Source organism: Neofelis nebulosa, chromosome 6 (assembly GCF_028018385.1).
Source record: "Neofelis nebulosa isolate mNeoNeb1 chromosome 6, mNeoNeb1.pri, whole genome shotgun sequence".
NCBI classification, from domain to species: Eukaryota; Metazoa; Chordata; class Mammalia; order Carnivora; family Felidae; genus Neofelis; species Neofelis nebulosa.
Window position 1 is genome coordinate 87298176 of NC_080787.1, and position 26967 is coordinate 87325142.

General features: G+C 33.9%; 1 protein-coding gene across 5 annotated transcripts in view; it reads right to left on the reverse strand.

Moving 5' to 3' along the window:
* The window catches only part of EPHA7 (EPH receptor A7), a 172456-nt gene that overhangs the window by 12546 nt on the left and 132943 nt on the right, over nt 1–26967 (reverse strand). Inside the window, exons 6-14 of one of the 5 annotated variants that reach the window (XM_058734729.1) lie at nt 19370–19494; nt 16538–16706; nt 11257–11365; nt 10558–10613; nt 6505–6618; nt 5215–5400; nt 4562–4623; nt 2933–3142; nt 2064–2213 (exon numbers count right to left, since the gene is read on the reverse strand). In XM_058734729.1, the coding sequence (XP_058590712.1) occupies nt 2064–2213; nt 2933–3142; nt 4562–4623; nt 5215–5400; nt 6505–6618; nt 10558–10613; nt 11257–11365; nt 16538–16706; nt 19370–19494 (1181 nt within the window). Of the gene's footprint in view, nt 1–2063; nt 2214–2932; nt 3143–4561; nt 4624–5214; nt 5401–6504; nt 6631–7107; nt 7934–10557; nt 10614–11256; nt 11366–16522; nt 16707–19369; nt 19495–26967 lie in introns of those variants that run through there. The other 4 variants (XM_058734728.1, XM_058734727.1, XM_058734726.1 and 1 more) reach the window with 4 other exon arrangements.

The following is a 26967-nucleotide window of genomic DNA, read 5'->3' on the forward strand; positions in this document are numbered from 1 at the left end:
CAAACTGGTGTATGATTTATAATTCAGACCTTCAAAATTACAAAAAAGAAGAAACTTGGTGTTAAATGTTCTGGGTTGGAAGTAAATGTCACTGTAGACATAATAATTTAATTTGATCAGTACAAATATTTATTATTTCTTGTTATGCTAATTATATATTTTCACATTTCATTTTCAGGAAAGAAACAATATTTAAGGAATTCTAAAAATTAACATTGAAGATTTTCTTTTCTTCTTCACCCTTTCTATTACTTGTTTTCAGAAGTTAAGTGAACTTTGAATTTAAGTCATCTTATATTCCTGTCATTCCCTTTATGTTTGAATCTAGTACAGAAGGAAGGTGTCAAAAGAAATGAAACTCCACTGAGTGTCTGGGGAATGTAAATATTTCTCTTTCTCTGCCCCAAGGATTTGTTTGCCCACATTTTGACAGTCCATGAAATCTTTGACACTGAGTCCTGTCAAATATTAACAACTTTGCCTCTGCCAAACAGACTCATCATTTAGACTTTTATCTTTGGAAAACCAAAACCAAAACCAAAAAAACAAAAAAGTTTCATGTCATCCTTCAGTTCAAAACACCAAAAGACTTAAATGACTTAAAAATGTCACCTCGTCAGGCTGTGAAGTTTGCAGTTCATTCAGAAATTTGTGGGAAGATTTACTGAAAACAACCTCACCAACAAACAATCTGATTTCAGGTGTCAAAAGATAACTATCTACAAGTTTTAAGACCATAGGAGTTTGATATGGTAAATTCTAAAATCTAAATCCAAAATGCTGATTTTATGTAACAATGTTCATGACCTATTTTTGAAAAATAACTCGATTTTAATTTTAGTCACCTTCTATTGGTATCCATGTTTATAGTACTTCGAGAACTGACTATTCCAGTTTGCTGGTCACATCCGTCTTTTAATGGCGATATAGACTTTCCTCAAGCACCACTTATTTCTTTACTCTTCATGAACATGCATTTGTACCATTTCTAAACTCCTTCATAAAAGACTTTCATCAATTTGCCCCAGCTTAACCTGCATATCAAATCACTACCAGTGTGAACAGCTCTGTTCCAGGACCGGGAATCTATTTGGTTGGTCTCCACACACTTGGCTAAGTTTTAGCTTCTGGACCGTCCAATATGCCTCTTTGGAAAATTCTCTCACTAGCTATGGCCAAAGTCTTCTCCAGATTGCTAGCTCAAATCCAGGGTACCTTCCTAGATTTTAGACTTGCTCTACTTTCATCTAGATTTCACTCACATTTTCAGTAGGTTGGACCATATGAATCTGCCAGTATTTAAAAGTTTCCGACATGCAAAAATGCCTGTTTCATCAAATCCAACCTAATAGAAGCCAATATTCACTTGCATTTATGCTGTATTGTTTTGTAAGTGGTCTCTTGGTGTGACATGTATACCCCCAAGAACTGCTATCTCCTTTTTTTCTCAATGCATCACAGCATGTTTTATGCCTTAGTATGCAACAGGATACATATTTAACAAGTACGACGTTTTTAGGAATTTCCAAAAGCACTCCCATTGTGATTAGATTCTAAAATATCACCATGGAACACCTACCAGCGTTGAGCATAAGATTTAGTTTGTCTCATGAAATTAAAATTTAATCAAATCAACCAACAGTAGACATGTTAAACAGATTTCCTGAGAACATTAAAAGAAAAAGAAAGGTAAGCTTCAAAGACAAAATAAAACACAGGCTTCCTTCCTCCCCTCTGCAAATGACTCCTTTACTCAGGTGACTTTCCCACTACAGTTCTACAAGTACAGCATCATTATCATTATTCAGGAAAAAGATAGTGGACATATCCTTTGTATCTACTGAGAGGATATTTTCAAAAAAAGGAAAGACGATCTTCAAAGTGAAGTTAATTGAACCACTAATTTATGGTAATTTTTGTGGGAATAATTGTGAAAACTCAGCAGTCATATTTTTATAATTCTATAAAACTTTCTTCTTATGAGCCATTCATTACCAACATGTTCCAATAACAATGGATATTAATGTATGAAATCCTTTTTGTTTAAATAGTGTAACACCTACATCTTGATTTGACATGTCCCAATAAGGTCTCTCTCCATAAGACATAACTTCCCACATAACTATTCCATAGCTCCATACATCACTGGCTGATGTGAATTTCCGGTACTGGATGGCTTCAGGTGCTGTCCACCTTACTGGAATTTTTCCACCCTGTTATAAAAAGAAATTGAAATTTTAAATATGCATAATAACTTATAAATCATTTATAGCAGAGCTATAAAGCTACAGTTAAACATTTGTATATTTGGTTAGCAATTCAGCAGTATCACATCTATCCATCTTGAATCTCTCTAAGTGTATTTAAAGTTACTAATCTGTTTTTAAAATGTCATTACAAGTTTTCATTTTTAAGGCGACTCAATTTAATGGGCCCTTAGGTGGTCTTAGGCCATGAGTCTAGTCAAAAGACAATGACAAATTAGGCAACATAACTATTAAAATGGAATGAAATATGGGGACTTCAACTAAATCCTCATGTATTTTCCTTTTTGCTAATTTCACAAAAGTTGTAAGAATTAGCATAGTTAATATTCTGTTAAAATCATTTATTTAAAATGGGACTATATTTCTCTATTACAATTATGAGAGCTAGCAACTAGATGTTATTGTATAAAACCGAATGTTATGTATATGAACACCCTGCTATAAGAGAAGCATGTTGCCATTCTTATCTCACTTCTTCTCAGTCTGTATGTAGAGTGGAAACATAACGACAGTTCCTCCAAAAGGAAAAAAGAAAACAAGCAACAACACAAAGCTGAGATCTATTTGCGTCTTTTCCACTGTATAGCTTTGTATTATTAAGTCCTGCTTTCTTGGTAGGAAAATCTCGGGAATATGAAGAGGTGCAGTAAGGGACTTTTCCTTACAGTCGTTGTATAGACAGCTTCTGGATCATCCTCTATAACCCGGGACAGGCCGAAATCTGACACTTTGCAAACAAGATTGCTGTTGACAAGAATATTGCGAGCTGCAAGGTCTCTGTGAACATATCCCATATCGGCCAAATATCTCATTCCAGCAGCAATTCCTCTCAGCATTCCTACTAACTGAATGACTGTAAATTGCCCGTCGTGTTTCTACAGGAAGACAAGAATAAACATCCTTTAACTCTACTTTCAAAGGGAAAAATTACCATTAAAAATGTCTGCACGCTGGTGATTTACTATAGTATAGTAAGAATTATTGTATTATCTATAGAATATAGACATTTGTAAAAAAAAGAAAAACAAGTGTTGATTCAACGGACAGCCAAATAATACAAAATAGACTTTTGATAATTGTTTAGTCATTTACATTGATATGTTATTTTTATTGATTGAAAATAGCATCAGGTTACGCAGATCCAAAAGTATGCACTGATTTTTGAGGCGAAGGTAGAGAATGGGATATCCAAAAATACTGTCTTTGACAACTAAGTGTTTTTCCACTTGCTAAAATATTATATAAGTAATCTAGAAATGTATAAGGGGATGAACATATGTATTAAGATTTATTTTCTCCAAATGATAAAAAAGAGAAAGGAGACATTTTTTGATTAAAGGTGAAGAGAAACTAAGAAGTGGGAAATGATGATGCTGGCTGACTTTGTTTGCTTTTTATATTTTTCCCTGTTTTGTTATTGGTAGGAACATTACTTGCAACAAAGATTCTCTAAAACAGATGTGCCAGCAAATGGGATCGAGAGCTCTTTGCAACCAGACTGGCAACCATATATTTCTAACCCATTTTTAACTCACAGATTTCTCCAACTGAATTATAAATACAGTGCATGAGGATATTGATTTGAGTTGATAACCTTTCCAGGTGATGCTTTATTCCCAAGAGTTGATAGTTATACATAAATAAGAATTTCTCTAAATCTTCTGATTGCTTATAAATTTGAGTTGAGTGTATCACTGCAGCTTATGTATGATCACATTCCATGTCCTCTTATTCTTTAGATTGCTTTCTCCTTGTCATTTGGAAAACTGTTAACATGTTTATATCCTTAGGTGAAAAGTCTCAGAGCAAAAAATATGTATGCTTATGTATTTAGAATTATCACAAAAATAATCACACATTATTAATTTTAAAAATGTTAGTAATTCTATCTTTTACACTCAGTGTTCACACAGCGATATAACAGAAATGGTTCCACAGGGCAGAATTGGGATCATCATGCCAATTACTGAATGGTTATCTCACTTTTTAGTCTTCTCTGTATTACTTTTGTATTTAATTTATAATTGTACTGAAAAGTAAAATGTTACTCTACACCATGTATTCAGAGTAAAGGGCTTCAGGTTCAAACTACACTTTATCACTTATGTGCTCAAAAAGTTCTAGTTCAATCCAGACCAGGATTCTGATCTTTAATTTAATCTGCTTTTTTAAAGGCAATTTTCTGATCTGTTAAAGTTTACAATGTTTATGGTTTATGCTGTGCACAATAGTCAACATGATAGTTGTAACATGGATAATGCATTTAATGGTAGGATAATTTTTTTGTTACTTACCCTGAGAAATGCATCTAGGGCTCCATTTTCCATGAATTCTATTACTATCATGACTGGTTTCCCTAAAATTAAAAAAAATATACATATATATATATGTATCAAAAAAAAGTGTATCTTAAGGAGCCATAACCTAAACTTCAGGCTTATTCCCATTCTCACCCTCAATAAAATACACGGTGCTCTTCTGAAAGGCTGAATGGGTGAGCTGTGAGTGTTTCTAATGTCCCAGTGCTGCTGCTAAGCTCAGAGTTATTAAATATCTGTTTGGAAGATGGTTATGATTCACAAAATTAAAGAACAAAGTCAGTGTGTTCTTCTGACCCCTACTTTGTGAACAAAACTCAGAGAAAATGACACTTTATATAAATTGTACAAACTTAGAGTGCATCACGTTTATGGCCATTGAAGCTAAATGAAAATATCAGTCAATCCGTCTGTTTATCAGATTTATTCTTTAACTCTAATCCTGCCTTCAATTATCCTGATTTCTTCAGAGGTAGTAACATAAACGAAAAATTTAGTCCATTATATACCAAGAAAAAAACCCTTCATTTAGAATATGCAACATGTTCATAATTTGAGTTTTTAATTAGGTACAAAATAACACTAATTTCTGACAGTCCACTTGATAAATGAAAGGTATCAATATCTACCTCGTGTAACCACCCCTTCCAAATGGACGACATTTGGGTGGTCAAACTGCCCCATGATGCTTGCTTCACATAAAAAGTCTCTCCTCTGTTTTTCTGTGTAACCAACTTTGAGGGTTTTTATGGCTACCGCAACATCTCTTTTCCCTGGAAGTTTCAGACGACCACTGCAGACTTCTCCAAATTCTCCTGAAGTAATAGAACAGGCAGGTGTATGTTAATCTCAAAAATAGTTCTTCGTTCATAGTAAATGCGTAATACTAAAAACACTTTTAAGCTTTGCTAAACTATCTGTTACACAAACTACAATTTTTTAACTGGATTAACAAAAACGTTTTTAGGAACAACCTTTAGATTTGAATACAGGATATAATGTACAACTGGCGGCTAAAGCATGAGGATGCATTTGCAAATTCTAAACATTGCTATTGCTTTTACGGTTTGAGAAGCAAGTATTTTTTAGATTTCAAAGTCTGAAATTTGTATGTACTAGGACTGCTAAATCTAAGAGAGTTGAATCCGAAGTGTATAATTACTATGAAAATATATTGTATACAGGGGTCCCTGGGTGGCTCAGTTGGTTAAGCATCCGACTCTTGATCTCGGCCCAGGTCATGATTTCACAGTTCATGAGTTCAAGCCCAGTATAGGGCTCTGAGCTGACAGTATGGAGCCTGTTTGGGATTCTCTCTCTCTCCCTCCCTCTCTGCCCCTCCCCCACTCATGCTCTGTCTCTCTCAAAAATAAATAAATTCACATGTAAAAAATATATATTGTATATGTAGAAAATAATATTCTTTTTATATAAGTCACACATCTTAATTTTCTGCATGGAATTAAATGGCTGACTAATACCTACAAATGCATGAAAAAAAAAGGTTAAAAAAAAAAAAGCATCAGAAAAGATGAAAGCCTGGCAGGAAGATGGCAAATCAAGTAAGAGGAAATGTAGATTTCAACAAAATTCAGGAACATTCTCATTTAAAAAAAAAAAAAAAACTAAGTCATTTCTTAAACAGCAGGCCAGAACTATTGTGAAGTAGCTTATTGTAGAGCAATATCTTAAAAATCCAACAGAAGACAAAAGATATACAGATTTTCTGTGCCACATGCTTCTTTTTCATTTTTTTTTCTTGAGATCTCATAAACAAGTACAGCCTCATTGCTTCCAACAGTTCAGGTGAATGCAAAAGTTCTATACTTGAGGTATAATTATTTGCCTGTCATTATGATGTATGACTTTCGATCCTGGCTAAATGGAACAGCTGAACAAGGAAGCTACAACAGCCTTACCTGCACCAATCACACGCTCAATTTTAATACAGGAGGCATCTAGCTCCTTGGCGAATTGATGGACAGCTCTATTTGGGTCCTCATAGGTTTCAGGGTCAATGTAGGTTTTGGTGCCTGGAAATTTAACTGTAATGATGTAAGAAAGCATGACTGTGATGAAGCAAAGCACTTATTGTGCAGTCAGCCCAGGAATTTCATTATGCAGAGTGCTCCTTGGAACAGTGAACTTGCTTCCACATCACCTGATTCACAGCAGTTTTAACAGACTACTTCGGTCTGTTGGCGTATAGGTATTATCTGCAAGCTTCTATAGGTAACATAGGATCCAGCTCATAGGTTACTAACTGAATTGCTTTTCCAGTAAATCAACAAAAGACATCACCAAAATTCTCTGACATGACTCTTAGCAGACTGGAGGTTTAATTAAATTCACTGCTATCATGGCATAGTTCAAGCCATATTGAGGTTTGTAATGGACTTGGAAACACATTTGTAAATCTATCAGTCAGTCAATCAATCAAATTAATACACTGGGAAAAGAAGACATTTCATTTACAGGTAGCCTACTACACTGACAGCAATATTAAAAAACATTTAGACATCTTACTTATTCTTTTGATTTATTCTTGTAAAGACCAACCACCGTTGACATATACATAAAATTAGTACAAGATGTGAGGGACCACTATCACAGAATCAGAGAGAAATCTACTAAAGACACAGTTTCATCTTCACCTTGAAGGGCAATAGAGGCCAGATGTACAAAATGCAGAGTAAAGTTAGAAAATTTACAATATTCCTGGGATCTGCTAACCGTGGATGACAGCAATTTGAAAGAGGAATGGTTGCTATGAACTTTCAAATATAAGGCTCTGGAAAGAGGTAGCCAATATGCCTCGGAAAAGGTAGTCAAAAGTCAAACAACATAGAATCATCTTAAAAGTTAAAATCTTCTTAAAATGCACCCAGAAGCATGCAGGTAACAGATAATGCTATGTCAACTTTAAATCAAATTCAGTTACAATAATGTATTCCAAATCTAATCATTTGGTTAAAGACAAAGATAAGATAGATAGGCATATATTTGGTTATATTAATGCAATAAAAAGAATTACACTATATCCTCAAAAAAACTTTATTGTTTTAACAAAGCCACTGAACAATCTTTTCATTAAATCTTACTATTTTGAGAACAATATATTTATGTATTACACTGCAGCCTAACTGTGCTTATGTCATCACATTATATTAAAACTATATTTAAAAAATAAACACATAACAAACAAAAAGAAGCAGAATGTATAAAGGAAAATGGGATTTAAAAATCTTGATTTATTCTGCTGTAGTTGATTGTTTATCCAAAATTGATTGTCTTAAACAATTATTGTTGCAGTTTATAAAACTGACAGATGCTCATTTGTTACTAAAGCTGAACATGAAAAAAAAAAACACAAGAAGAAAAGAGAGAGGGGATAGAAAGAGAAAAGAGAGAAGAAGGAGTACAGGGAAGAGGGGGGGAAGAGAAAAAGAGAGAAGGGAAGAAAACAATAGGTTAACCTCCTAGATTGGCAGGCAGATGGAGAATGAGCCATCTTCTCCCTTTCCATTCTCTTTCTTTCTTTTTTCTTTCTTTCTTTGTTTTGTTTTGTTTTGTTTTTGTTTGTGATAAGGGAGCTAGATTGGAGGTAACCTTCTGCATCTCAAATGGGTCTCTGATGGTTCTTTATTCAAGCTGTCATAAAACATTTTGACAGGCCAGAGCAATTTTGGCATAAAAACATGAAATACTGCCCAGCTTGGATTCAAAGACATTGTTAGAAGAAACGGTAGGAGGAAACAAAATGTAAATTGGAATTGCTTCACTAAACTTCTCCATTGTGTTTATATCTTTAAATGTAGCACTCGGGGCCATGGAGAGTTGAGGGTGCCTGATACAAATGACTGGACATTCTATTAAATTCAGTGCTCTAAAAGCTAGTTAAATGGTTGCTTTCATGTTTCTGTAAAAATTCAATCTGGTGTCTTAGCACCTAAGAAAATTGTCTGTATACTAAAGAAATAAAAGGACACCAACTTGTAAACAGCTGGTGACCATAGAGTTGTACTTTACGTATTTTAGATACAGCTATAAAATCAAATAAAGTGCCTGGTTCTCATCAGATGACAAGAAAAGATACCTTTGTAAAGAAGGTGATTCAAAAATATCAAGGATTTACTAGGGTAGGATATTGCTAAATGCACTTTTTCATTATTCATCTAAAAACGGATGTTTTAAAATAAGGAAAACGTTGACATATTTCTGAATATTCTGGTTTCTTGTTTCTCTCAATTTAAGAGAATGAGCTTTTTTGTGTTTTAATATCTCATTTACATTTCTCATGAGTGTTAAATAACTTAAAACCACCATTGATATTTTGCTCTAGAGGTGAAAACGGTTTATATATATATATATATATATATATATATATATATATATATATCAGGCTTATCTTGTCTATGTCAGCAAGTAAACATGCAGCTCTATTTTTTCTAATTACAAACTCGATCTCAAATGTAAAAAAAGCAAATGGCATCAAAATATTAAAACTGAGTGATGACAATTTAGCATACGGCTATACAACATGTTTCAGGTAAGTCACATTTCAGTTTACCTTCTGCATCACCTGAAAGTTAAAGGCAAAGAAACTAAAACGTATTTGATAATTTGGGGATGTCTCAGACGTATTCAGTAAAGGAAAGAAAAGTGACAAACTGTTGAAGGTAAAATTAAATGATTCTGTCATCAAATTGTTCACAAATGGGTAGAATAGGGGATTTTAGGAACTATATGTTACTCTTCTACATACATTTAAAACTAGATGTAAAAGTTTAGGCATTCAAGTTTCAACTCGCTCCTTTCTGTTGGGGAAGTGTTAAAAATATTCTCTCATGTTGTAAAAGAGAAAAAAATGTACCCTCCGTTTTTTTCTGTGTATCTCTATAAACTGCCTGTGGCACTCTCATCACTGAGAATCACAGTAACGATAATAATAGTGCTCACAATTTGTGTCTTTAAACCATGCATTTTCTTGATTGATGTTTATACATTTTTTGTGACGTTAGGATGGGTACATGACAATATCTTCTTAGATATTAGCATAATAATTTGATAAATAACATAATAATAGATGTAACTCATGGGCAAATTAGAAAATTTTTTTCTCCAACAGCAATCTTAGTAAAGATTATGCTACCAAGAAAAATAATAAGTGAAATTTTTTTTAATATTTCCAAGGATTAAAAATAAAAATGATGCATTTGGATATGAACATCATTAATCATTAGAACTAAAACCATATGATTGTGAGGTTTTTTCTTTGGCTACAGGAAGGAATAACATTTATTTGCATAGCTCTCATTTTTTCACTTGCCATCCACATTGCAATAGGAATAAAATTAATGCAGACGGGCATCTATTTTCTTTGGTTTCCCAAGGTCTCTTCTGAATATGATTTCCAAAATGAATGTTTAAGAATCAGGGAACCAAAATCCACAGAAAAAATTGGAGGATCCAATCCTATTATTCAATTTATATCTGGGGAAACATCTATCAGACAATGTATAGATAGTGGCTGAAGAGAAGAAGCCTCCTTAGCTTAGGCTGTCATGGTAGCATCACTCATTGGGTGGGACAAAGGGTCTATCCTTCTAAATGAATTCCTTCACTAGAATATGGGCCATGCAACATTTAATGGATTGTTGTTAGAATGGTATGAAACGCTTGGGCAAAGTTTGCAAAAGGAAAAACTGTGACATAAAAGCAGCTAAATATCCTGCAGTTATACTAAAATTTCTTACGAGAGATTAAATTTCTGAATATATTTTGTTTTTAAAATTCACATCATATGATTTTCATTCTAAATATCTCGTTCAAATGCTTTAAAGCAACATTTTGAGTTCATTAGGTACTTTCAAGCATGATACATTAGGAATTTATTCATGCCAATACTAACAACCAGGTCTCTGTATTAACTGGGGTACAAATAAAAAAAAAAAAAAAAGCCAAACACTTACAATGAAAGTAAAGTTCTTCATCCCCTTCTTGGTCAGCTTTGCTATAACCACAGTGCCTAGGAAAAAACATCAAATTTGTGATGATCTCAAACAATGATCTTACTTTATATATTTAAAATTCAGTACAATATACCTTAATTCTTTAACTACTTGCTAGTTAGAGCAATAAACAACATGCAGAAACTTCTTGCCCATAGTTATGAACTCATTAATAATAATATAGTAACTAATATGATTAAAAACATACAGAATACAAAGTCTTGGTGTGAGACAATGTAGAAGGAACATACTTCACAAATTTAGATTTATCAATGAGTGAATAATTGTACTTTCTTCTGAAAAACAATGACAACAGCAGATTTTAAATGGTTTCCACAAACCATTAACTAAAAGAGTGAATTTCTCCCTAGGTATCTACTGTATTTATAATGAAAACCTAGCTGAATGTAACCAATAAAAATACACCCAATAGCACTTACAGTACTCATTGCTCTTAAACTAAAGGCAATGAATGATTAAGCTCACACTGTATTTGACCTTGGGAGAATGGAAATTTATTAACCTTTAGTATCTCATCCCAAAGAATGTTTGCATTTAGTATCTAACATTCTAATACACTAAATAGTAAGTAATAGGCTGACATAATTCTAAAAAATCAATACATTCTGTGTTACAGATTAGAACAAATCTGTGTTCTACCTTCTCCCAATGATGAAGCCAAAGACCATGAACACCAGAATGATGGTCCCTGCCACTGCAACCACAGCAATGATAATAACAGGATTCTGTTCACTGGAGACCGCTGTTGCTGTAAACGGAGAAAAAGAGGCTCAGAAACACTCAATACCATGTAAGAACTTGAGAGGGTAAACAAAATCTTATGAATAAGAGGTATCTATGCTATTTAATTTACCTCTAATCTTAAATAAATGCATTACATTGTAATGATATAGATTTAAATAAATGTTTATTTTTTGCATTTTAAGGACATGGTAAGGACAAACTTTCATCTGTTTTATATTCCTCAGTTATAAAAGACACCCACAAAATGCCTTATTGAATGGCTATCCCCTGCTTAGCTGTTGAAAACTTAGTTATAACTCAACAGAGAGAGATCTTTGATGTACAGTTGTATTAAATCTCCATTTTTTCCCCAGCAAAGTATTTGATCTCTGTGTGTCTTTTTGTGATATGTAAAAAGGAAACAAAACATATACTCTGCATTTTCCAAAGCAGAAAAGCGCTTTGTCTCTCATATCATCAATATAAAATAAAAATCATCATGGAATCATAGTAAATCATCATGGATTTATAATCTATCATAATTTAGGAAAAAGATGAGCAGAATCATTTGTTCTAATTTGACAAAGTATGCAATATACACATTTGAGAATTTAAGATTACAGAGGAGGTAGGCTATTTATGAAAGAGCAAACATTGCACGGGTACTTTAAAAAACAGTTTAGTATTATCTAATTGCAAAAACCTCCTGTGCAATGCTGTGATTCTTGTATGCCTCTTAAGGCAAGCCCAGCCGGACCTTTCTGAGAGTCTCTTTGGGAACAGTGTGTGTTTCCATGTCCTTCAAAACAGCCTGATTCCGATTCTTCAAGTCACAAGGCCTTCTCACTTCCATTTTTCCAAATTAGTAAAGTTTTACTTATACGAGAATTCGTAATTGTCATATTTTCCCCAGAGTATTATATTTCTAATACTATTACAGACTTGATAAAACAAACAAAGGAATACAAAAACAACAAAATGTATATTCCAATGAATGATCCAGTTGCAAAATGCCATTTAACATATAATGTCAGGATAATATAGTTTGCTTATTGCTGAAACAGTCAACAGCTGCAATCTTTAATATGGGGTAGGATGGAAAATACTCCTCTTTCTTGGTGGTGGCAAGGGACTGAGTCTCCAGAGTGGTAAATCATACGTAGGCAGAGTAGGTTTTGCCACAATAGGCTGCGAAAAGTTTTTTCTGATTGGCTTTTCTCTGTTTTATCTATATTTTCCTTTTGACAACTCATTTCTTAATTTTGTATACCTATGCTAACTATACATAGATCTTAGATTGAAAAGCAGCGAGGTAGCTCTGGTGTAATGGTTTCCGAACAAAGGTGTATACAGACTTCCTAACTCAGCACCTGCTGATTTACTCCCTGAGGGAATTAAACAAAGTGGGGGCGGGAGGAAGAAGAAAAAGAAAACAACTTTTAGACTTTGATTTCTGAATTGCAACCTATTATTATTCAACAAAGAAAAGATTTGAAGTATTTTTTTTTTCATTTGGGTCTAAAAAAAACAATTTTATCTTTCTCTCTCCTCTCTCTCTCTCTCTCTCTCTCTCTCTCTCTCTATATATATATATATATATATATATATATATATATATATATAGTAGTTCTGTTCATGAGGGAGGAAAAATTATACACGTATGTGTAGAAATTGTTTCCATCCAATCCATGTGCCCCTGGGTCTAATTCTTTGCTTGTCTTAGGCTCAGCTCTGCCTTAGCTTCAGAAAGAAAATTCCAATGAGAAAACTGAATGATGATTAGAATTTGTGAATATTTATACGTTTTTCTAGATAGTCAGGGTGACACTTTAATCTTTCCACAGTCAACATTTATGGTTAATATTTTCATCTATTTCATGGGTAATAAAATTTTAAAGTAATTTGTAAGTGTCACAATCACCACACCATGGTTTCAAAATTGTAAAAACATCAGTATTGACTCTGAATAGACAGGGATTTTAGGATATATATGCAATAGAATAATCTCTTTAATTTCTCTATTCAAACACTGCTCCAGTGACCTCTTTGACGGCATCTCTTTTGCCCTCCTTCCAAGCATAGTGAATCACTGTTTCCTAGCACTCTGATAGGATTGGACCATGCATTCCACCAGTGCTGAACTGAATGGCAGAATTTGTATATAAGTTTCTCTCTTTCACTAAACTTTAAACAGAGCATTACTGTGTCATATGTCTCTGTGCATCCTTAATTCGTACCTCAGCACCTTGTGCCAAATCAGCAGTTCTCAAAAGATGGTCTGTACACCTAAGAGTGCCTCAAGAGTTTGATCTGCAGGGTCAAAACTATTTTATATGATACGATGTTATTTGCCTTTTTCACTCTCATGTGCTCACAGGTACACAGCTGAGTTTTCCAGGAGTTACATGACATGTGACAAAAACATTACTCTGGTGGCTAATGAAATGTGTGTTTGTGTGTTTTATTAAAAATTTCTGTTTTAATTTCTAATGGTGAATATCGATAGATATAATCCAAATTATCAAAATGTCTTTGGAGATCCTCAATATATATCTGTGTGTGTGTGTGTGTGTGTGTGTGTGTGTGTGTGTGTGTGTGTGTGTTTTAAGTAGGCTTCATGCCCAGAGTGGAGGGAGCCCAACGCACGGCTTGAACTCACGAACCTGAGATCAAGACCTGAGCCAAGATCGAGTTGGATGCTTACCCATCTGAGCCATCCATGCACCCTTCAATATGTTTTTTTATAGAACAAAAGCTGGAGAATGGCTGTGCTAAATAAATAAAAACTGACTTGAGACTTTCTGTGTGTACTCTGTGTACATTAACTTGGGTAATATTCATAAAACCCTATGAGTTAGGTGCTCCTATCCCAGAATTAGGGTCTGGGAAGGTGCTCATGCAAAGTCTCACAACTGGCCATGGAAGAACTAAGATGAGAAACCAGGAATGTGTCTACGAGCACTGACGGATAGTGATAATCTGTTCTATGCTGATGACCACAAGGTATTCATTCCTTGCTTATTTGCTGAGTGCCTTCTATGTGTCAAGCACTAATAATAGACACTGGCAAGACAATAGTAAGGAAAAGAGATATGGATAACTCTTTCATCAACTTTGCATTCTAGTGGGAGAAAATATTCTGATGATAAAAATTGCAAATTCTTTCAAACACAAAAATCCAGTTTTAACATTCATTTTATATGATCATTCAGGTTCTACTACTTCATCTTATTTACTTCATTTTTTAAATAATGAAAATAATATCTATGAATCTCAGCACTCAATATAAAATAGTTTGTCCCAAGATTTTCCTATTATGAAGTCAGCACAATGCACGTATTCATTTTGAGCTTTCAAAACGAGAGGTTTAACTGATAAAGAATGATTAGGTGGATGTGAGATAACAAATTAATATTTCTAATTTAAGATTAAACTATTCATAAATAGTGTTTTATTATATTAGAAATTACAAAGTAATATCATGAAATCAGTCTAAGTTGAAAACTACTAGAACATTTAGTACAAGACCACTTATATGTTTAAATGTTGAAATCTTAAAATGCTTTGAGGTTTTGTGGCCATTGAATTTAGATATTCTCATTTTTAATCTTAGATACTCCATTTTAAAAAGGTAATAAAGAATAATGGCATTAAGCTTGTCACACAAAATTATGTGACATTTTCCCAACTGATACTTTTGTATCTATAATTCTATATAAATGATTTGTATTTCAAATTTATTATAATGTATGTTTCATTATTTGAGGTTCTGAGAGTTACTGGTTAATTTAAAAATATAACAAAATATTTTGGAAAAAGAATACCGTTAGCAAACCTAACAAACATTCATTAATCAAAGAATATCTGTCAATTTGCCTTTTAAAAGCTGTATAAAAATATTTTCCTGAAGTCAAAATAATTGATCGAAATTGTACTGATTTAATTTACTTAAAAACTTTTTATTAGAAATTGAGGAGAGAAAAATCACATAATGTTTTTTAGCTCCTCGTTGTTTAGAATATTGTGAGAGGGGCACCTGGGCAGCTCATCCAGTCAAGCATCTGACTCTTGATTTTGGCTCAGGTCGTGACCTCACGGTTGATTCGTGCCCTGTGTTGGGCTCTGTGCTGACAGTGCGGAGCCTGTTTGGGATTCTTTCCCTCTCTCTCTGGCCCTCCTACAAGTGTACGTGCATTCTCTCTGTCTCTCTCTCAAAATAAATAAGTAGACATTTAAAAAATAGAGAGAGAGATCCTTGTGGGAACACTACACGGGCAGGAAGATGAGAAGGTAACAGTTGGGGGAACCCTGTGCCTGAACAGTAACATCAGGGGAAATCAAGAACTCCAAAAGACAGAAACACACCCCAAGACCTCAGCTAAGTGAGAAACAACCAGAGCAGTACTCGAGCTGTTCTGAACTTGCACTCTGGACATGCATTCCAACATACATCTGCCTATTTGTGATACACTATAGACACATGCATTTTTGTTATCTTCTGCTGAATTATAAAGCAAAAAAAATGATAATTCAAGATACTGGTGATGTTGTGTTTTTAAGATCAGTGGTTGATACAGAGATATTCATTTCAATTATTAATATTTCGCATATACTTTGAATATACTCTTTAGTATGCTTGAAGTATTTATAAGAGATGAAAAGAGATGATAAAAATAACAATAAATACAGTTTCTAAGATCTTCTTTCTCAACTGCAAGTTTTGAAATCATTGCTAACAGGCAAGGAGCTTAAATTAACACGGATTTTTATAGATGCATCTTTCTCTGGCCCATCCTGTGTATATCCTGGCTTCATTTGGGGGTTTCTGTGAAGGAGCACCTTTGACTGACACAACCAGAATGATACTGCTTTGGATTCTACAAAAACAGCTTGTGTCAATACCCAATTGAACAAGTGCTGTTTCTATTTCTAACGTCATCTTTTCCAAATAAACCCAGTATGTATTAAAGAGACTAATATAAATTACAAAATTCTAACACTGAGAAACAAAACATTGAATTTTCAATCGTTATTCTGTCTAACCTTTACAAAGGACATATTTATGCACATATATTCACCTTTAAATATAAAAATATTCTTGAACCAAATCATCACCCTCAATATTGGAAAAAATATGACAGAGGTATAGAGAGTAAGAATCCAAACCAAAGGTGGTAATTACCTTCAAACATTTTACCTGTAGCTTCCTCTAGTGTAGCAACATCAAGTCTGGGGCTGTAATTTCCATAACCAGCAGCAGTAAAAGCCCGAATCTGGAAAACATACACTGTTCCTGGCTTCAGGTTATTAATGGAAGCTGAAGTGGACTTGGTTTTTACTGTCGAATAGGTCCGTTCCCTTTGATCCTAGAAACAATATATTCAGGGAATATTTAATTGTAATTGCAACCAGGCAATTTGACAGGCAATTCTTGCAATTTATTTCAATTTACTGCATTGTTTTTATAAAGGCTACATTGTGCCCTGTGGAATATTGTAACATTGAGTTGTTTCTGAGATAATATAAAATGTAAATGTGAACACATGCCTTTGTTCTATAAGTTTCAAAGAGAAATAATTTTGTTAGACCATTTATATGTTTTTGAGCTTTTGCTTTGTTGGTAGAGGGCACAGTGGCAAGAACTATTTAGCCATAAATATAATCAAAAGTCCTATTGACCAAAACCTGGGTACACTTATAAAATCTATGGGTTAGTAGAGGTCTTCCCTTCATAATGTAGTTCTTTTAATATTTTTCCTGAATGTCATTTAGCAAGCAAAAGGCCATGTGTGAAAAATGAAGAAAGCTATTAACTCAAGAAATTTAATGCATACCACCACCATACTGACATATCAATTGCTTTCAACTACATTTCTCACCGAATAAAACTTTTACAAAATAGTACTTAATGGAATATTTTAAATTAAAACTACCAGTATAAAAGTTAAAGAATTATAAAATTATGGTTTGATAATATTTTAAACATCTCTCAGTTCAAGTTCTTCATTTTCCAGATATGAAAACTGAGGCTTGCAGAGTTTAAAATGTCTTTACATATTATATATGATAAGTTAAGAATGAAAGAAGTATAAAAATTCAAGAATATAAAAAACTCCATCAAAACTTTCATCAAATGAAAAAAATTAAAGCTTAATTGATATGACTCTAATGGGCTTTTTATTTAAAAAGCTTCAAAAACTAGCCATCAAAATATACAATTTTAGACAGTTTCTCATTTGTTCTATAATAAATAGTTGTTTACAATAAAACTATTCATTGAAATCTGAAAATGTCAGTCTGGTTGTTTGATTTGCCTTTACACTGATATTTGCAAAAGTATAAATAAATGTACACTATATTCAGTGAGGCCGATTTGTGATTTTCTTCATTATAATCATTTATAAAAATGACTGTTGGTATTATAAATATATATTTATCTCAAATAGAAGAACTAGGCATAACCGATACTAGATGACATAATGACATATAGAGATCACATGCTTACATACGTTACAATGCAATCCTATTATTCTGTTGTAATAATTGCCTAATATGTAAATTCAGCAAACGTAGATACAGTCCGTTTTTGTCATGAAAAATAGAAGAAAAGCTATTTGAACAAATTTACCCCCAAGCAAGGATTTGCAAAATATTTTGTCACATTGTGAGAAAGTTTACTTTCATTTACCACCTAACATATTTTTAAAATGTACTTCACTGCTTTTGAAATCTGATGAAATTTCAGAAGAGAATACAACTGTTAGTGTTTACCGGAAAACAGATATAACAAAACGAACGTTAAGAACAATGATTCCCTCAGAAACACATTTGATGGGGTAAAAAATGTATTCCCTGGTACAAAAATAAGGTACTTAAAATGTCAGTTTGGCCATGGAAGTCATGAATGCATAATGAAAATAATAAGCAAAAATACTGTAAACTTAATCTGAACATTGAAACTAATCTTAAGCTATATTTTCTTCAAAGGGAAAAAATATATCTATTGCCAATGCACTGTATGCATTTAAATTATTCAATAAAGTCAATTCAGCCCCCAAGTTTTTCCAAAGCCTTTAGGATCCTATTTTGGAATTCTGTCTAAATGGTTAAAAAGGTTATGCGTACTATGGCATTTTAGCTAACTTATTTAAGTCAATAAGTAACACTGTATTAATAATATATTGATATTACTAATAATTGCTAATATTAACAATTATTAATTACTAATAGTAATATTAGTAATAATAATAGTTTCTGTGCTTCAAACCTTGAACCAGGTCTTTCTATGAGGTGGAGCCTAGGTAATAATTTGTGAAAAGGGTGCCCAGCCCCCTTCGAATGGGTCAGAAATAAATCCACTCATACCACTCAGTTAGATCTCTACTAAAATTCAGCCATTTTGGAGAGATTAAAGGGCAGTGCTTGGGTTTCAGCCATCCTATTTTTCATGGAGAAGGGAGTGCGAAGAAGTGGTTGATATGATTAGTATAACATATGTGGAATAAATTCCAGGAGGAATTAAAGGGAGTGGAATATCATCATTTGCTTCTGCAGTTTAGAGAAACTACATTATTTATTACAGAAAATATTTGTATGTTTTCAAATTACTAAATTACTTGAGGCCACCATCATTATCACTGAAACCATGTACTTAAGAAATCCATAGACATAAGAAATCATTAAGGGCCTAGAGATCCTAAAAGAACTGTTTTTTGAAAAAAAAAATGCATTGGGCTGTGTGGTTTCTGTGGTACTAAAACATCCTGCAGCTAATTATGTATCAAAAATTGAACAAATATACTGCCAGTGGAATATTTTCCTTTGTGTAACACAGGTACTTAATACACAGAAATCGTCATTATAATGATGAACCCTAGATGCAGGAAGATGGTCATTAAAAATGGCTAAAATTCACTCCGACTTTCAAAATAGCTCCAAACAGTTGGCATAATGACCAAGTTTAGTCTACACTGCAGTAGGACGACACGAGACACATTGGCTGCACATTTCAGCTGCTCTTAGCACTTACTTTCTCGTAATACTTGATTTCATATTCTGTGATGACTCCATTGGGATGCTCGGGCTCCTGCCAGGAAAGTTCCACACTCCGCTGCAGCACCCTTTCCTTCATCACTCCGCTCACTTGCGAGGGAGCTGTTTGGACAAGACATGTCAATAAACAATGAGAAAATTCACTGGATGCCTCAAATCAAATGTCACAACCGATCAGTCCCATGCTGTGCCAGTTTCATTAAGGTAAAAGAAAGCACCTTTTCATAGCTCACAATTCAGAAGCTAATGAATATTCAAATAGGACCTTATTACTGTTCATAAACCTTAATAGAAATTTAAATTAAAGTGCAAACAGCAGAAGATAGCATTGTTCAAGTTAGTGAAAAATGGAAATGATGGGGCTGAGAATGACAATTAAGCAAATGAATGCTAATTAAGGCTACAAAATATGATTTCAGATTAATCTCCAGTGATAAACTAAGTCCAAATATTTACTTCACATGCAATGGCAATACACTTTTTAAAAGAAAAAAGTACTTGAATATTGTGTAATACAAATGGCTACTTCAGTGTTCAATTAAAGGGACAGCAGCTTTTAGAAATGTTTTTATGTTTTAACTGTGTGTGTGTGTGTGTGTGTGTGCGTGTGTGTGTGTGTGTGTGTGTGTGTGTATTCCCAAAGAATTCCAATTAACCTTGGGAAAAATTGTTTACACTTCATTAGGTCAAGATGCAGGAGAACGCTAATGCTGCCGCCACTTCAATACGTGGGTGAACATACACACACGCAGACTCTTGCACGTGTAATTTCTACGTACGTAACCTAGGTTTCAAGCTTTGATAGAAGTAATTCAAACCGTGGTTTTGCTCTCTCTTTCTATATAGATAATAATATGCTTAGAGCCCTTTCATTCTAATTAGTGGCATATACTCTTTTTGGTAGCTAACACTGTGGAATGTAGCAAACTAATTTGCTCTGTCTAATTTGCTCGGTGATGATTAACTAGTTGTCTCCTCTGTCTAAATGAGTAGCTGCACTGGCTTGGCTGAATTTCAGTGGGGTCATTATGTTTCATGTATCATGCTCTATCTCATTCTGTAAAATATTTTCAGGCTGTTAATTTAATTTTCAGATGTCTAAAATTGTTAATAATCTTGCTGACAGAAAAGCAATTATACGGGGCCAGGGCTGTTTAAGCAGGCTTCTGATGTTTATCCCTTTGACTTCATTTTGTTTCTTCTACTTCTTAATATTTTCTTGTATCAATGTCTAGGAAACACATTTTTCACTTCTTTCCGGCTTGGCGATTTTGAGGGAAGCACATGGATGATGCATGATTCCCATTTCCTCTCAGATTACTAACAGAAGCATAACTAGGGCAGATTAAGTGGAACAACTCTCCCTTTAGGGCGATGCAGCTGAAGTACTCAACAGACTGTGTTTACAGACTAAATGCGTTTCTGATATGTTTCCAATGAAACAAATTTCTAATAAGAACTCTTATTTTTGCCATGACTTTTAAAACCTGAATATATGCAGTAAAGAAGAATTTGTTTCTAAAGTGATTTGTCTATCCATCCAGAACATGGTTAGCATATTTTCAGCCGCCTGGGATGTTCGAGAGGCTGCTTCCGCAAGTTATAGCCCCGGGAAACACAAACCCCAACGAATTTTGAGGTGCAATTCTACTTAGCAAAAAATTTCCAATAACCTAATTTACTTAAGATCATCCCGAAAAATCTGTATGTAAACTTTAGTAAAAAATAGAATGCAGTACAGGTAAGAATACTACAATAGTCAGTAACACGGAATTAGTCAGTAAGGCTGCCAGCCTCTGATCAGGGTTTAGGATATGACGTGTGCCATTTGGAAATACATGTACTGGAAAACAGGTACAGAGCTAGGAGATGCCATCTAGGTCCTTTTCAAACAACACAGATAGCTGAATGTGATTTTCAATGTCAAGCAAACTGTAGCACATTTTGCTTAGTTTGTATCCTAAATAGCAAGGGGAAGAGACACCGAATTCCTCAAGGAATGGAGGAGACGTGGGGGATATAGATGTGCCTCATTTAGTTTCTGACATGTCACAGCAATATCTAAGTATAGAATGAGATTTGATTTCTGCAGGTTACACATTAAAATTATATTCATTATTTCATCCTGGAAAAGAATTTTTACCAATAAATTTATGGTAACTGAGGATGGGGGGGGAGATGTCAAAAATACATTTGTAATATATAGTATTTTTATCACACCATTAAAAGTAACTGTACTACAATGTATTTTCCCTCTTTTGTGCATGGAGTCAACTGTGAATGACTATACTCCTGATTTTCTGTACATTTCCTTTTTAAAAATGTGTCCCTTGCCAATACTATATCGAGTCACACATTTAAGAGGGTCAGAGCTAGAAGTATTAGCACATGGCCCTTGAGAATAGATAAATTGCATGATAGGAAATATCTTTGTCTGTCTTACGTCCTTCAAGTACAACATTTTGGTACAGGAGAATTGATAATATTTTCCCTTGAGTTTCAATATTTTAGGCATGAAGATCTACAGCTCATAAACAAAACCATCTCTAAGCTAGTCAGATTCTAACAGGATCACTATTTTCAGACAAAGTTATATGTAAAAGTAAAATTGAAATGACATCAGGCTCTTTAATCTTAAGACACAATGATTACTAGGATTGCTATGTTTGATCTAAATTAATCACATTGTAACAATTTCACTAATACACTCTTACACGAAAATATCCAATTAACTACAGTCTGAAGTTCATTTTGGAAAGAAATGTATGCAACTAAATTATATACATACTTAAGACCCAATTAGGTGTGATGACATTTAAATTATATTTTTGTAATTAGCAAAGTGAAACAAAATCTATTGTAATTGGAATTGATGAGAAGCTAATAAGTAGTAACCAACAATAGTAAATTTATTAAATTGGAAAATGTGGGCAAACAAATACTACAAAGAAGGGAGCTTCTACATATGAATTTTTAACAGGGTTTCTAACAAATGATTAACAGATTCATATCTCACCTAAGTTTCTAGCAATTCTAAAATATAAAAATTAATTTCAACTGAAGAAACTTTTCTTTGCCCCTAAAAAGTCTCAGGACTTACGGGGGACACATATGGAGCCTGTACCATTGACAGTGAAAGACAATCTTAGGAAATTCAGAAAATGCTTTCTGAGGTTCAAATGGAAAATCTCAACAACATAAGGACAAAGTTGATAAAGTTGATGCAAAAGGAAATCAAAAGTCTAATAACAGGCCAAAAGGTAAAATCTGTGGGCTGCAGTTATTAGTGTAAGGCTTTGAATTTATTTTTTATTTACTTATTTTTTAATGTTTATTTATTTTTGAGGAAGAGAGAGAGAGAGAGACAGAGACACAGAGTGAATGAGAGAGGGGCAGAGAGAGAGGGAGACACCAAATCTGAAGCAGGCTCCAGGTTCTGAGCTGTCAGCATAGAGCCCGATGCAGGGCTCGAAATCACAAACTGTGAGATCATGACCTGAGCCGAAGTTGGACGTCCAACCGACTGAGCCACCCAGGTGCCCAAAGGCTTTGAATTTAAAAATAATCAGTAAGAATGGTAGGTTTATGTACAGACCTGAACCAACCAACATTTTACAGATTTTGAGCTTCATGCCCTTGTGCATGATTTTTGATCTTAATCAATTTCTAATTAAAATTCAAGTACAACAAACATAGTTAAATTACACGGGGAAAAATATTCCTAAGGGCTCCATTTTTTCCCACTAAAATATTAAATTTACGTATATGCATGGAAAAATTTTCCAGCATGAAAGGGGGGAAAAGACAGTTTAAAAACATTGTATAATAGGCAAATGGCACTCTAAAGATGTCCATATTCTAATTTCTGGAACATGTGAATATGCAATTACATGGCAAAAGGGACACTGCAGATGTAATTAAGGTTACAGACCTCACGATAAAGATATTATTCTGGATCCTTGCCAGGGGGCCTAATCTAATCACATCAGCCCTTAGGAGCAGAGGAATTTCTCCAGCCAGGGTCAGAGAGATGCCGCAGAAGGAGGAGTCAGAGAGATTTGAAACATGAAAGAAAATCAACTTCCCATTGCTGGAGGAGCCACAGGAGAAATATGAGAAAATATGGAGGCAGACTTATGGATCAAAGACTGACCCTGGTTCACATAGGAAGGGAAATGGAGGCCACAATTCCACCAGTTCAAAAGCTCTGAATTCTGATAACAACATGGATGAACTTGGAAGTGGATCTTCCCCGGAACTCCAGATAAGAGTACAGCCCAGCTAATGACCAGATTTCAGCCAGTGAAGCTGGCAATCGAGAACCCAGCTGAGCCCCATTGCACCCAGACTTCTGACCCACAGAACTAGAAAATAATGAATGGGTGTTGCTTTAAGGTTTTTTGTGGTAGTTTTTATAGTAGCCATAGAAAACTAATACACATATTAAAAATATATAAATAGACTTACTGGAATTTTAATGAAGTCTATGAATAAAGGTTAGTGGTAGGATAGTTTAATAATGTGATCTATCAGACTTTATGTTGAAATAGCATAGAGTCAAGGAATTTTTATCTTAATTAGGACTCAAAATGCAATGTCTTACAGAAAAAAAAAATCTCCAATATACATTTGGAAGAAACGTGTGTGTGTGTGTGTGTGTGTGTGTGTGTGTGTGTGGTAGAACTTCAATGAAGCTAGTGAATTTGATTTTGAATTTAAAAAGTAATTTATTTGTACTAAAAATTATTTTTACTATAGTTAAATGTTCTCAATGAATTTCAATAAAGAATGGTGGGTGAAATTGGGGCGCCTGGGTGGCTCAGTCGGTTGAGTATCCGACGTCGGCTCAGGTCATGAGCCTACAGTTTGTGGGTTCGATCCCTGTATCGGGCTCTGTGCTGACAGTTCAGAGTCTGGAGTCTGCTTCGGATTCTGTGTCTCCCTCTTTCTCTGCCCCTCTCCCACTCACGCTCTCAATCTCTCTCTCAGAAATAAATAAACATTAAAAAAAAGAAAAAGAAAAACTTTAAGAAGGGTGGGTGAAAAAATAATATTTGTATTTCTAAACAATACAATGAGGTAGGATGGCTCAAGAAGCATGAAATGACCTTTTACCATTCATCTCAAGTTGTTAAATCTACTGACTTTTGTTAGATTTACATTAGGTAAATACAAAAAGTGAAAATGAAGATATTTTTAGAACACAGTCAAATGCATATCTGACAATAGAATAATAGTCTTTACTTAAAGCTTTGTTGCTATCCAGTATGGAATTCATTTTTAACAATCCCTCGAAATAACAAATATGTGTATTATTAGGAGCTTAGTATTTTATAACACAACTTTTAGCTTTTTCACTCTTCCGCACAGATGTTTCATTTTTACACTGCAGGACAAACATATAAAAATATAGAGAAATTTATTTCAATAACAAACACTAGGCCACAAGTATATATGATTCTGTGGAATATCATGTAACATATCAATTCCACTCTTAGGGTATGTTAGAATACATAAAAAATTCTAACATGTGATTTCACTAAACTTCATTTTCTTCCTGGCTCAGAAAAAAATAGAGTCACTAATAATATTGTGAGCAATAAATATAAAATTTTATATGAAAGAAAAAGCACAGGGACTAAGGGCAATTGAGTCTGCAGCAATTACAAACAATCCATTTGCAATAGATGTCTGTCAAATTACTTTTGGTTGGATAGAAGCATGATCTATGACTAAAACAAACATAAAGTCTATAAGTAGTTGAAAAAATAAGTTAATCTTTTTCAAAATTAAATTACATAAATTTCATTGCTATCTCATTCAACACACCAATTAGGATGGTGATGTTTTCTTTGAAATGTAAAATATACAATATCACAAATAAGTTACATCATAGAATGGATTTCTAAACATATTTCAAAACAATTATTAAAAAGACAACTTGACTAAGAGCTAAAAATAAGCTCTAAAAGTTCTGTGAATAAGTGAATTTGATGTTGAATTGGCAGCATAGGAAAAGAAAGCATCTGGATTGGCATCCAAGTCAAGTAGATCTGTAAGTCAAGTCAATACATTTTCAGTAGGATGATAAAACGCATAACAGGAATAACAAAAGTCACTACTCCACTATTTGAACAACTAAGAATGGCCTTGTTTTTTAAAGCAAGAATCACAGCATCTTTGTAAAAATGATCTGACAAAAAATCTTGCTGAGAATAAAATTTTTTCTCTGTTATCATCAGATGATTAACAACCAATTGTTTGCATGTTTAATTAATTACCATGGGAATTAGCACTTCTTGGCAAAATCTCTATGTAAAATGCTTTAAGGGAAACGGCTGTGTAGAAAGCTACTGTGGCTATTGGTCCTAAACACATATTGGGACTCCTGCAAACCTCTAAAATGTTAATTGATGAAGGGTTAATTTGTAATTCCTGGTGCATTTGAATTTTCATATAATTACAGTGGAATTGTAATTCTTCATATAAATAAAATAAAATATTATATAAACGGTAGATATACATTAGGCAGCTTCCCAGAACTAGCTGTATCATTCAGACCAGTCACACCTACAAAGGAGTAAGTAAATGATGACCTAATATAACAATTCAGGAAGGTTAAAGAGTCCTTGATATTGAGTCAGACATTTTATCCATCTAACTTGAAAATATTGTAAGTTGAAAATGCACTAAATACACGTAACCTACCAAACATCATAGCTTAGCTCAGCCTACCTTAAATGTGCTCAGAACACTTGTATTAGCCTACACTTGAGCAAAATCATTTAACACAAAGCCTAGCCTATAATCAACTACTGAGTATCTCATATAATTTAGTTAACACTATACTGAAAGTGAAAAACAGAATGGTTGTAAGCATAGCAGTTGTTCACCCTTGTGGTCGCATGACTGAATGGGAGCTGCAGCGGGGGGCCGCTGACCAGTATCACGAGAGAGGAAAAGATCAAAATTCAAAAATTGGAGTACAGTTTCTAGTAAGTATGTCTCACTTTTGTACCTCTGTAAAGTTAAAAAAAAGGGAAGTCAAAAAATTGTAAGTCAAACCATTGTAAATGGGGACCGCCTGTAGTTCAGTTCTATTCAACACATATTTGTTTGCCATTTACTATCTGCAGGGCATTGTGGCATTTCTACAAATCCTAACAGTTTGCAGTGGTCACATAAATAATCTTCCTTATATAATGATATATGTGTATAGCCTTCTTTCTTCCCTACCAAAACTCTGTGAACTAGGTAGGTTCTATTTTATTCGTGAAGAAGCTGGGTTTCAGAAATTAAGTAGAATGCAATCAGGAAGGGGCAGATTTTAGATTGAATCTCATGCTTTTAAGTTGTAATTCTCATCTGTTTTCAACTACAGAACAATCATTCTAGGTGGGAGCGAGTAGATGCTAGAAGGAGGAAAGCTGAGCATTCATTCATTTAAATTTGCTAAGATTCCACGATGTGACATAATGATGAAGAGGCCCTTAGGGACCTGCTCCACAGGCAATAGTCCTAGAACCTGCAGATACCAGAAGCGATCAAACTGAGTAGAGGTTTGTTTAATTACTA